Source organism: Lolium perenne, chromosome 7 (assembly GCF_019359855.2).
Source record: "Lolium perenne isolate Kyuss_39 chromosome 7, Kyuss_2.0, whole genome shotgun sequence".
NCBI lineage: Eukaryota > Viridiplantae > Streptophyta > Magnoliopsida > Poales > Poaceae > Lolium > Lolium perenne.
Genome location: NC_067250.2, coordinates 287099145 through 287111976, shown reverse-complemented (window position 1 = coordinate 287111976; position 12832 = coordinate 287099145). Strand labels below are relative to the sequence as shown.

The following is a 12832-nucleotide window of genomic DNA, read 5'->3' as shown; positions in this document are numbered from 1 at the left end:
CTGATATCAATAAAAAATGTGCTAAGTAGATTTAGTACGGTCATTCTACAATACCGTTTTCCGAAAAGGGGCATTTTGATTAAAGAGATTATTTTTTTACTAATCAAACGATAGATCCTTCGTATATAGTGGTTGTGACTTTCTCTAACAATATGCAACACGTTGATGTGAGATTTTGCTAGCTATATATTGTGACACTTAATTCACATGGTCTGAGGTCATTACTTACTAGTATTTTCTCTCATGATTTTTTCTCAGCTCCAACAACATTTTAAGCAGAGAACACATCGCTCAGAGCAAAAACAATAAACAAGTCGCCTTGGATCTATGATCATGCCATATCACATATAGCATTCATAAATATATAATTATATAATATGCTGACTATTAATAGGCTCTATTGAATATGTAAGTATTTAGCTCTTGCAATGATATCCTTGCATGCAAAACTCATCTAACTTGGATTTAGAAGGAAATTGCGCATAACACCAATGTTTGGTGCATTTGTTGCATATAACACAAAATCAAAACACTAGTTGCAGCCGGCCCCATGTTTTGGTCTAAGATGTTGCAACTAGCCCAAACAGTACCTTTAGGCCACTAACACATATAGACATGTGGGCCTGATGTATTTATATATGTATACCATAATGTGTGATAAAATATTTGAACAATATGTATATCCTAATTCATAAATTAAATGACTCATAACAGGTAAGCAACTCCAAAATTATTGTGAGTTTCATGGAAGTGTACCAGTAACAAATTAAGCAATCTAGACCATATACTCTACATGTTGAATACGATATAGAGGAATTGGCCCACATGTAAGGATACAGTATAGAGGAATTAGCATGTGGAAAGTATGTATTAAGGTCTAGAACGCTTTGTTTGGGCTAGGTGCAACATATTAGACAAAAACTTGTGGTAGCTGCCAATTGGTGTTTGAATTCCGTGCTTTGTGCAACAAATACACGAAATGTTCATGTTGTGTGCAATTTTTTCTGGATTTAGTGCATGCGGCCAGCTCTATCGTCTGTCTCTGGTTGCATACCGATTGTACCTTCTTGTTTCCTGTGCCGCAGCTATCACGATGTGAAGCGCCCGCTTGTTTTCTCTCACCTCCTTTCTTTCTCTTCTAGCTAGGATTTTGCTCACGTTGATTGGCTTATAGCCCGCTGAGTAGAATCTATGTTGCTCTTAAGCTCTTAGTCTAGACATTTTTCTTAATGTGGAAGGTTTGCAGAAGAGATACATGTTGAATTTTCTAATAGAACCCCAACTCTAATATTAGTAGAATTTATAATAAACTTTTTACAAAAAATATCCAAAAGCATATTTTTATTCCTTAATTAGAAAAATTGACGAACAATGATGGTATATATTATATCACATAATATCATATGTTACATAGTAAAAATGTATGTTGTTGCAACATAAACTTGCATAAATTAAACTACTGTTCCAGAAAAGTTTATGTTTGTTTCTTCTTCTCCGAGACATTTTCCCTAGAATCGATATTTACATCAAATTTCCCTCGACGTGAGAAATACGACGATGAAAAAAATTGCATGATTTATGGTCATGTATATTCATGTTTGGGTTCATCTATATTTTAGTATCCTTAAATATCCTATGTGGGTATCTCTAAAAATATATGTTCCAAACACTTTGATAAAGCTTTCTAGTGTATGATTAGGTGTGAGAAAATATTGTTGTGGGAATAAATAATCCTACCTTGAGTCTTACCCAATCCTAAGTGTAAATCAAGATGCAAGTTGGCAAAGTCAAGACAATTTAAAGAAAGTCAAGCTGCAAGTGATTCATAACTCAAAGGAGGAGGGAAATATAAAATATAAGGTGAAACATGAAGGCCCAAACAAATAATCTCATTAGACGCGAATACATCACGTTTTTATTTAGTCCAACTTAGATCTATGGACTACCTCTATTACCCTTTCCACCTACCATCTCAAATATCTTCTTGATCACTTGTGAGGGATCGCTAGGATATATAATTAGCCATCCCATTAGCATGTACCCCATTCACTCACTTGAATGAAATCAAGGGGTGGGTCCTAGATCTCGAAGACTTGCTTTGGGGGGCCTAGGATTGATTTTGACAAGACTTGCTTTTGCTCCCATAGACCTTGAGAAATCTTATATACGCGGCCCGATCGTAACGGTACGAAACATGTATGCGGCGGCATGAAAATCTTGAAAATATAAAATATAAAGAGAAACATGGAGGGCCAAGAAAAGAAACCCATTACACCACGCCTTTATTTAGTCCACATTATATCTATTGTCCTTCTCACCTACTATGTCAAATGTCTTCTTGGTAACTTGTGAGAGTTCCATAGGCTATAATAAGCCCTCCCATGAGCATGTACTCCATTCACTCACTTGAATGAAATCAAAGACTGGGTCTAGATCTCCAAAATTTTCTTTGCGGGGCGCCTAGGTTGAATTCAACAAAACTTGATTCGGCTCAAATAGACCTTGAGAAATCTTATGAAAACGTTATGGAACATGTGCCTATGGAAAGCTTGGATCCCGCCACATGCTCTCTATGTAGATAACTCTGCTTTTCAAACACTCAGGATGTGTTTGGTAGCCTGCAGACGGTTGGACCAGGCTGGGGGAGATAAAATCGGTTCGATTGGCTACCCACATGAGTCCTTGGGCAGGGCCAGTGTGAAGTGTGAAGCTTAAAGCGCTCCACAGCTAGGCCAAGAAGAACGATGGAATCGACCGTTTCTAGCGTGACAGGCCAAACTGAGCACACTGTTGCACGTACTCAGTTTCTCTCCTCCCCAAAACTTTCTCACCCTACCCACTAGTGTTTAGCACAAGGTTACCCTGAATCAAGACGAGTTCTACACGAAAAACATGCGTGTCGCCGATAGGGTTCAGTTTTGACCATCGTCACCGAGTTTCATGGATTGTATCTTCTCGATTCTATGGTCAAACTTGAAGCTTTTTGGATGAATTTCTTCAGATTTATCACACACAAGCAACAAGTGAGGATTGACTTAAGTTGAAATGAGCCAAATGATGTTGTTGAATTAGATGGAAGACATAATGTGGGGTCGGCAGATGCGTGGCGCTGCTCACTTGGGCGCCGCACAATAAAATGTGGTGCCGATCGCATATGCGCGACGTAAAAGGGTTAGTGGAGTAAAATAGTTTTTATCTTGTGTCATTTCGTGCATTTCCTACCCAAAAGGGTTATTTCTTGCCAAATTCGCTTAGATCTCCAAGACTTATGGGGGGGGGGGGGGAGGGTAGGGTTGAATGTGAGGCGATTTACACAAAAATAACCCTTTTCTGAAACTATAGCACAAACTGACCCTCCGGCGAAACTATTTCATCCATCTAACCCTTTTGTGTGACGCCCCTCCCATGGGCGCCACACATGACAGTGTGGCGCCCGTGCCTGCGGCGCTACTGTCCTAGCCGACGTGGCGCCCTCGACGCTGCGCTGGTACGACGATCCGACGTGGCAGGATGTGTGGCGCCGCTCCCATCGGCGCCACACGGTGAAACTGTGGCGCCGCTCGGAAGGGCGCCACACATCCACTTAAGTGTGGCGCCCGCGCCCACCCCAGCCCGAGCTCTCCTCTCTTCTCCTCTCCGTTGCGCGTGAAGAAGAAGGGCGGCCGGAGGTTCCTCCTCCTCCCCCTCTCCCCCCCACCAAATCCACCACCAAATCATCAGATCTGTCCGGCCAATCTCTTCCCAATCCCTTCCTCAAGGTATTCTCCCTCGATCCCCTTCGTTTCATCCATGATTTTCTCGGATTTAATTCAATTTAGACATGGAACCCTAGAAATGAAAATCTTAGAAATTGAATCAATGTGCTCATGTATGTGTTGAAATCCATATTCTCATGTATCTATGTGTTGAAATCCTAGATTTTTTGTAACCTTAGACATCAAATTTCTATGAGGATATATGTATGTGAGGTATCCATATTCTTATGTAAGTGGATGTATGTATGTGAGGTATGTGTGATGGCTTATTTGGATATGAATTCTCATGTATGTGTGATGTATATGTGATACAAAAGCTATATATATTCTCATGTATGTAATGGTTCATAATATGGTTTTTTATCCCTAGATATGTATGTATATGTATGTATGTGATGTATGTGTGATGCCTTATTTGTTAGGAATGGCTCATAATATGGTGTATTTGTGTAAACATGTAGGATGGTGTGGCTTCTAGATCAAGAGTATGACAGGGATCACCAGGCTTTTCATATGACGGAGAGGAGAACGGATCTTAACCCTTTTAAGATTCGTTACCATGGCACAGTGGATATGGCGTATGACGAGAGGTACACGGACTTCATCCAGCCCACCGGTCTTCTCCCGTTCATCACGCTTGTATGCCGGGGGGGGGGGGGGGGGCGAACATGAACGTCGCGGCACTCACCGCCCTTGTCGACCGGTGGAGGCCGGAGACGCACACCTTCCACTTGAGGGCCGGCGAGATGACCCCTACTCTACAGGATGTCTCAATGATACTTGGACTTCCTATTGAGGGCGAGCCACTGTGTATGAATATAACTTCTGATGGGTGGCGCAGACAGATGGAGGACCTTATTGGCATGGCTCCTCCGCCGCCAGCAACTACAAAGGAGAGAGCTCCCGCCGGCGCACCTTTCGCTTGGATCAGGACTAACTTTGGACAACCTCCGCCGGAAGGGGCCAATGAGGACACTATCAAGACATACACCCGAGTGTACTTGTGGTACATGATATCGAGGACTCTCTTTGCTGACAGTGGTGGAAAGTTGGCCCATTGGTGTTGGCTCAAGGCGCTTACGGTGTTGGAGCGCCGGTGGAGTTGGGGAACAGCGGCACTTGCCTACCTCTACCGACAGGTGATGATTTGTTGTATGTACTATTTTTCTATAGTAGGTTGCCTACCTCTACCTCTAACCAAATGTCTTATTTTCGCAGTTGGACGAAGCTTGTCGCAGGACTGGGAGCGGCGGTATTGGTGGATGCTTGCTCCTACTTTCCGTATGGAGCTGGGACCGCCTATCAGTTGGGCGGCCCAGGGTACTCACAGAGAGACCATGGCCTCATTACCGGAACAACCTTGATCGGGAGCCGACTTGGGCATTTCTTTGGGACAATGTCTCGGAGATGACGAGTGATCCAAAGATCATGTACAGGCACTACACTGAGGAGTTGGACACTCTTACCGCTGAGCAGGTAACCGATTGAAACCATCACTCTTTTGCAATCCGAGTTCATAAATTCTGAATTTGTATGCTGCAGGCGGATTGGGAGCCATATGGTACCTACTACCATATTGGCGCGGGGATGGCTGACCGCAACCCCAAGTGCCTTGAGGAGGCGCGTTTCTGGCGTATGCGCTGGCCACTCATATGCATGTGGCTTGTTGAGTACCACCAGCCGCACAGAGTGATGAGGCAGTTTGGGCTGTATCAGGACTGCCCACCTCAGTGGCAAGACACGGACCAGGCGCTTCATAGGTAAATTTCTTGAATCATGCGATGGAAGCTTGTTGATTGAAGAGATAGAATCTAACTTCTTGAATCCTGCAGGCTTCATAGGCAGCGGCAGAGGAAGAGCACAAATTGGCCTGACCATCATAGAGGTCACGTCAGAGCGTTCCAACACTGTTTGGGAGCGGTACGGAATGCTGGCCATGTGGAGATTGTCCCCCACGACTTGGCCGCTTTCAACAACTATCTCCAATGGTTTCATGAAAGCACTCGTATCGAGTTAGTGAAACCCGCGTATCATGACGACATCTTGTACGACCCCATCGAGTTCGACGAGGTTGCGCAAAGCCAGCACGCCACCTTTTGCTCGCAGAGGAAGATCGACTTCTATTACTTCCGAGCTGAACTTCGTGGTAATGTATTCTCTCGTTAGCTAGTACATCATCTACATTGGCATGTGATCGCTCAAAATTTGTATAATATGTTTGTCGCAGCGGTCCGAGATCCAAAAAACTGCTGACGAGTGCGAGATTGTTTGGGATCAGAGTCATACAGATGACAAGCCTATCGGACCGATGCGGCATTTCATTAAGGTATGGTCACCAACATTCAATGTGAGCTACTGTGTTCGGGTGCCTTTGTAACCATGACTTCCACGACGTAGAACACTGCACGAAAGATGCGGCGGTTAGCCAACTTGCTAGGTTGCCGCGACACCGAAATTGCGGCTACATCCTCTTCTGAAGAAGCGGAGGTTTGGACTATTTTGTTACCACTCAAACATGTGCTTACTAGTTTCAACTTTTTGTAATCTCATGTGTTCATGTTTCTGAAGATTCCTGACGACGACACCATTCTGAGTCAAGGCAATGCGAGTCAACGCAAGAAGCAAGCCACACGGTCTGCGTACCAGTTGAAGCCAAGGGGCAAGGCTCCAAAACGATACACTCCGGACGATTATGTCAACCGAGGAAAGAAGGTTGTGATTGAGGAGGATGAGACGCCGCCGCGGAGATCAACTTTGAGGAAGATGAGGAACGATGAGCCGTTATCTTCAGATGAGGAGGAGCAGGAAGAGCAGGAGCAGGAGGAGCAGCAGCAACAGCCACGGCAGCGGACGAAAAGGTTGGCCGTCCGGAAACAGCCCGCGAGGAGGGGACGTCGCGGAGGATAGATGCATTTGCTAGTGTTGTGAATCTTCATAAGTATCGTGTTGTGAACCCTATGTCATTTCGAACCGTGTCTCTATTGCTACGTGTTGTTTGAATCTATGTGCTACGATGTGATCTATGATGTGTGCTATCTGTATGTTATATGTGTATGAAATTGCTATTGTTGTGTTGAAAATTGCTATTGAATTTTCATGGCGCCACTGGCGCCACACTGCACTATGTGGCGCCCATGGCGTCGGCGCCACATATGTTGATTTATATGTCGAAAAGTTCCAGGGGCTCCGGACGCTTGGTCCTTAGCCGTTTTGGTGAGGCTCTATATGTGGTGCCGGCGGCATCGGCGCCACATATAGAGCCTCGCCAAAACGGCTAAGTCCCAGACGCTTTGTCTTACAGTATGTATTGGGCAATTACAAAAGCATGTGTGGCGCCGATGGGAGCGGCGCCACACATCCTGCCACGTCGGATCGTCGCACCAGCGCAGCGTCGAGGGCGCCACGTCGGCTAGGACAGTGGCGCCGCAGGCACGGGCGCCACACTGCCATGTGTGGCGCCCATGGGAGGGGCGCCACACAAAAGGGTTAGATGGGTGAAATAGTTTCGCCGGAGGGTCAGTTTGTGCTATTGTTCAAAAAAGGGTTATTTTTGTGTAAATCGCATGAATGTGAAGACTTGATTTGACGCAGATAGACCTTCAGAAAATCTTGTATCGGTGGAGGGGGTGGAGCTAGGGTTGAATTTGAGAAGACTTTATTCGGCCCAGATGAAATTTTGAGAAACGGTATGGAACATGTGCCTATGAAAAGCTTGCATCCCGCCACATGCTCTCTCTGTAGATAACTCTTCTTTTTCAGATGCTCAGCACCGCATCACGGTTTCAAACAAGCAAAAAGGTAATGCGTCACAATTCAAACTGGTACTGGATGCAGCGATCTGGTACGGCCAAAGCAGATGATCAAATTCAGCAACCAGGACTGCAACGATCGCCGGCGAGAAAGTAACCACGGTACTCCTGGAATCGCTGTAAAATGCTGTTGGTACACTTCTCGATGCGTCAGGCGAGGCGACGTGGCTGTGCGAATTGATGTGCTCTGGAAAGGAAGGAACCAAGCTGGAGTAATTGCAGTCCGTTGGGAACAACTTTCAGAAGAGAATCCTATGATCCATAACTGCGACTTGCTACTGACGAGCTGTGGAGTTCAGTTGGTAGAGGGCACCAGTGCCTTGAAGGAGTAAATTACATATAGGTACCACTTTTGGGGCAACGGTTGCGAGTAGGTACCAACTCTGGTAATTTTATCAAGTAAGTGCAACTTCTGGGGCAGCTTGTAACAAATAGAGCAATTCTGGAGTTGACAGTGAATTAAGCACGCGGACCCACTTGTCAGCTAACGCTGTCTTTGGCCATGCACGAATCCGGATCAGCTTTGGCCATGCACGAATAAAAAAAAAACACTGTAGCCATGCACGTGCACTTGCATGCATGCTTGGGCGTGTTGTGGGCGGTGCACCCCTGCCTTGGAGCACCAAGGCTCAGAACAAGCTGGTGGCGCGCGTGCTCGCCACCAGGAGCAGGCCACCTTCATGATATACTAGAAGATCAATGGCAAGCCGCTCGAGGAGGAGTTCAGCAGCAGAGCCTCCATGCATGCGCCGCGGATGCCGACCTCGAGCATGCTCACCGGAGGCTTGGATAGCTGCTTCGACGTCGCCCGCATGTCGCTTGCCGTGTTCGCCGCCTCGTCCAGCACATCGTACCCGCCCTCCAGGCAGACGCGCAAGTGCACTCGCCCGGCAAATGGTTGGGCCTCGTCGCCGCACAGGTTGAGCCATCGCGACGGCGGCTCTGGCCGGTCGGCAGAACGCCGGTTTACAAACGAAAGCGGCAAGGGCGTTCGTCGCCAGAAAATTATACTGTCTCCCTGATTCTTCTTCCACCTCCATCCGTGAGAGCGAGAGCTAGCTAGTGCCCGCAACTACACACGGCAACGAACAGGAGCGTGCACACGCTCGCCATGGCCGATCTCTTCTTTTCTTGGCTTGCTTGGTCTTGGTCGCGTCATGGTCGCCCTCGCTGCGAGCCTGTGATCTGCTGGTGTGTGTGCGCGCGCAGGTCGGACGCGACACCACGCTCGCCTGCCGTTGGCGCCGGTGGAGGCACCCTACCACGTTTACCTGCCGCCACCTACTATGGCAGCATGGCCCAGCTCCTCGGTCCATAGCTCGCTACCGTGCCGCCACCGAAGCTGGCGACAGGCGTTGCCGCCAAAGCCCACGGTGGCATGTTGTCGCTTTGGGGCCCTGCCGCCACGTACGGCCTCGCCACCTCGCCGTGCTGTCGGCCAAGATGCTCGCCGCGCCGAGCGCGGCCTCCCCCACCTCGCTGCAGGCCAAGATGCGCTGCAGCGGTGCAGGCGGCGCGCGGGGGCACATGAGCCGCGCGGGAGGCGCGCGTGGGCGATGTACGGGCGCGTGCGCTGGTGCGGCACGGGCGGCGGCGTGGGCGCTGGAGCAGGGCAGGCTGCAGCCCTGGTGCGGCGTGGACGGCGGTGCGGGTGCTGCTGCAGCGTTGGGCAGCCACAGGCACGGCGGCGGCGCGCACTGGGCGGGCGCTGGTGCGACGCAGGCGGTAGCGAGCGTGGGCGCTGGACAGTCGCGTGCTGTTGTAGCACAGGCGGTGGCGCGCGGGGGCGCTGGTGCGGCGGCACGCATGGACGCTGAACGTGCACAAGCTCCGCGTCCAGAAAAAATACTACCGGCCTCATGCACAAGCTCCAAACGGAAGTGGCAAGCGCGCATGCACGGCTGGCAGACGGACGTTAGCTGACAAGTAGGTCCGCGTACTTAATTCACTATCAACTCCAGAATTGCTCTATCTGTTACAAGCTGCCCCAGAAGTTGCACTTACTTGATAAAATTACCAGAGTTGGTACCTACTCGTAACCGTTGCCCCAAAAGTGGTACCTATATGTAATTTCCTCGCCTTGAAGGGCAACCGGAGTTGCCAGTCTCCAAGTTATTCAGATGTTTGCAAATTGAGTATGAGGTCTACTGTATCTGTATGTATGTGATGTGAGTTCTTCTACTCCTAGATTGTGAACAGGGAACAGCTTCAAGTCTCGCCTAGCTTGTGAAAGATGGTGCGTATTTCTTCATCATTTTTGCGGGGATTTTAAATGTATTTTGAGCGAGAAGACCAGAAGAAGATCCGCTGCGGCATTTCGCGGAATCCGAGGAGCTTTTCGTCGGTCCTGTCCTGCACATCGTTGAAAAACTCTAGCGAAAGGATGTGCCTCGAATCCTGCACCTCCTCCTCAATTAACAATCATGATGTTCCGTGACACAAAAATCTCCCTCCCTGGCTAATGCGGCGCACTGCACGACGCCCTACGGACGGACGGACGACAGTCATAGCCTGCCCAGGGACAGTGCCCACTCCCGCACTGCCCAGTGATGAAAAATTCAGATCTGAAGAACACCTTTTACAGTACAGCGCTCAAACATTCAGATCTGAACGAGCACATCAAAGGCAGATCGATGCAGGAAAAATAAACGACTGCAAACTGAATACAAGCACACAGGAGCTCTGAAGTAGAATTCTACCGAGAACATGGTTCTAACATGTAACATTGCCATTATACCATACTGAGCAGTATACCAATCACCAGTTCACCGCTTCTACTAACACGTACTACTAGTGTTATTACCACGAGACAGCAAGAACCAAGAACAAACAGCAACAACGCCAGCGTCTCTAGGTCTGGAACGACGGCTGCATCCAAGACTCGACACGGCGGGCCTAGTGGCGGTGGGGGCAGAAGGTGACGACGTAGGAGGTGCCGGAGCTGCAGGTGAGGATGGAAGTCGGGTCGTCGTACGCGTAGGAGTATGCCTTGGGGCAGGCCCGCTTGAACAGCCTCGAGTAGTTCGTCGGCTTGCACTGCTGCGGCCCGCCGAACTGCCCCGTGCAGCAGTACTCGGCGTTCCCGTAGGCCGCGCACGCGCTGCGGCACCCCACCACCTTGTTCCCACCGCGCACCGCCAGGCCGGCCGGGCAGACGCTGTTGAGGTCGCTGACGCAGCCGGCGGCGCGGCAGTTGGCGCCGGAGCCGTGGTACGGCGCCATGGCGATGGCCACGTTGTAGCCGTCCACCAGGCTCACGTCGTAGAAGTCCAGCGCCGTGGGGGTCGCCGCCAGCGTGATCTCCGCCAGCGTGGCGGGAGGGGTTCCGCCGGCTCCGTTGCAGTAGAGCGCGCCGCCGCAGTCGCCCGTCGCGCACTTGCCGCGCCCGGCGGAGTCGAAGCGGCAGCCCTGACGTCCCCACACGCGGCCCGACCACCCCGTGGGGAGCCGGATCGATGTGGCGCGGTTCGGGGCGAGTTGGAAGCCGCCGCGGGCCAGGATCTCCTTCCCGGCGCCCGGCTGGATGCCCGGCCACACCGTCTCCCCGCACTTGTTGTACAGCGCCAGCGTCGCCGCCGACGCGCCACCCGCGAGGAGGAGGAGCGTGGCCACGAGAGCCGCCGCCGTCGCCATTGCTTGTGCTTCTCTTGGCTGCTTGCTCGTAAACTCTCGAGCTACACTACGAGTGAGAGTGGGTGACAGAGTGAGGCTTTGGAGTGATTTTGTGGGGTTTGGGCGTGTTGTATTTAATGAAGGGTTCCGAGGGTGAAAATGTTGGTTCGTTGGTTGTAGAGAGGAGGGAGTCGGCAAGCTGTAAAGTTTGAGATCAACCTAACCATCATCAAAAGATCTTTTTCCCATGTGAGGCTGAACAGTAGTCAGGGTAAAAGCCCTATCTACTGCTTTTAACAATTCAAGTGAAAATCCACTCCGACCTCCGAAGAATGCTACTCCCTCCGTCACGAATTAGATGTCGGACAGGATGTTTTGCAAAAAAAGCCCTAACAGATATCCGACAAAGTCCTCGGTCCCTCCGCTATCCTTGCTCGCTTCCGCTTCTTCTCGTCCAGCTATCGCGATGCCGACCGCCGGCCTCCCTCTTCTCCTCGCCGCCGTCCTCTTCTCCTCGACACCGACCGCTCTCGCCGACCTTCGGACGTCGCCGCGCTGCCGCATCCCTCCCGCTCGCGCGCGTCCTCGCCGCCTCTCTATTCTCCTAGCGCATCGTCCTCTTCGTCGCCGAGTTCAAGCTGTGATTTTTCCCCACTCCGGCGGCCGATTTGCAGCGGCGCTGCTAGTTCTGCGGTGTTTGTGGATGGAATCGGCTGCTGGCGACGGGGATCTGCTGCGGGCGACAGGGAGCGGCTGCTGGCGACGGCTGATGGAATCGGCGGCTGGCGACCGGATGCTGCAGGACCAGTTCGTCGTCTCCGCCAACTACGAGGAGCAGCCGCCAGCGCTAGGTACGCTACTCCTCCTTCGCCTATCCATGCTTGCTCTGCACCTACTTAATCAACTGCAAATGTACGACACTGCAATTGCTCTGTTTTCCATAGAGATGCCTTGTTGAAATGTGTAGGCGGTATGCTCTGTTTCGGAAAGTTAGGATACTTTGAATTTGGGGCTTGGATGCGGATTACAGAGCTGAGTTAGCTTTCATGGCCTGCTACCTGTAGAATGCATATTCCTTCATGTGGTAGACCACTGGTAGAGCCAGGCCGTGGAGTAACAGGAATGGAACACCACCCTTTAGAGCATCTCTAACAGAGCCCGTATTTGGCCGAACCGAAAAAACGGAGTTCAGTCTTCCGAAAAACGAATTGAGCGAGCATTTGGGCACGGCGTAGAACAGAAACTGAACTCGCGAAAATCAAACGACGCGGGAAAATTATCAACGGGGATTGCAGTCGATTTCATCCAATCAACCTTAATTCGATCATAATTCACACTAAATAGTGCCAAAATACAACCGCATTGGACCTAAATACGTACTACGGGCCTAATTAGACTAGAAATTAAATTCCCCGGCGACTATACTGTCACCAGGCGGCGGCGAAGGGTTTTTCGACGCCGCCGGTTGCTAGGCGACGACGAGGGCCGCCAACTTGATTGCCGCCGCACCGGAGGCGCCCCCGCAGAGCAGAGGCGGTCCGTCTGCATCGTCGTCATCGCCGCTGGGGGGCAACGGCGGCAGCGGCGGGCTGCACCCGCCGGCAGCGGGGGGCTCCTCCGCTTCCCCAGCCGCAGCTGCCTCCGCCTCCGCAGCCG

General features: G+C 50.4%; 1 protein-coding gene across 1 annotated transcript; it reads right to left on the bottom strand.

The window, feature by feature from the left end:
- Nucleotides 1-10265: 10265 nt before the first annotated feature.
- Nucleotides 10266-11312, bottom strand: LOC127312312 (thaumatin-like protein). Its single transcript, XM_051342847.2, has one exon. The coding sequence runs from the start codon at nucleotides 11195-11197 to the stop codon at nucleotides 10460-10462; it is 738 nt and encodes a 245-aa protein (XP_051198807.1). The 5' UTR covers nucleotides 11198-11312; the 3' UTR covers nucleotides 10266-10459.
- Between the last annotated feature and the right edge of the window lie 1520 nt (nucleotides 11313-12832).

What these genes read in the sequence shown, in the direction of transcription:
- LOC127312312 (XM_051342847.2), bottom strand. Translation starts at nt 11,197, where the DNA reads ATGGCGACGGCGGCGGCTCTCGTGGCCACGCTCCTCCTCCTCGCGGGT.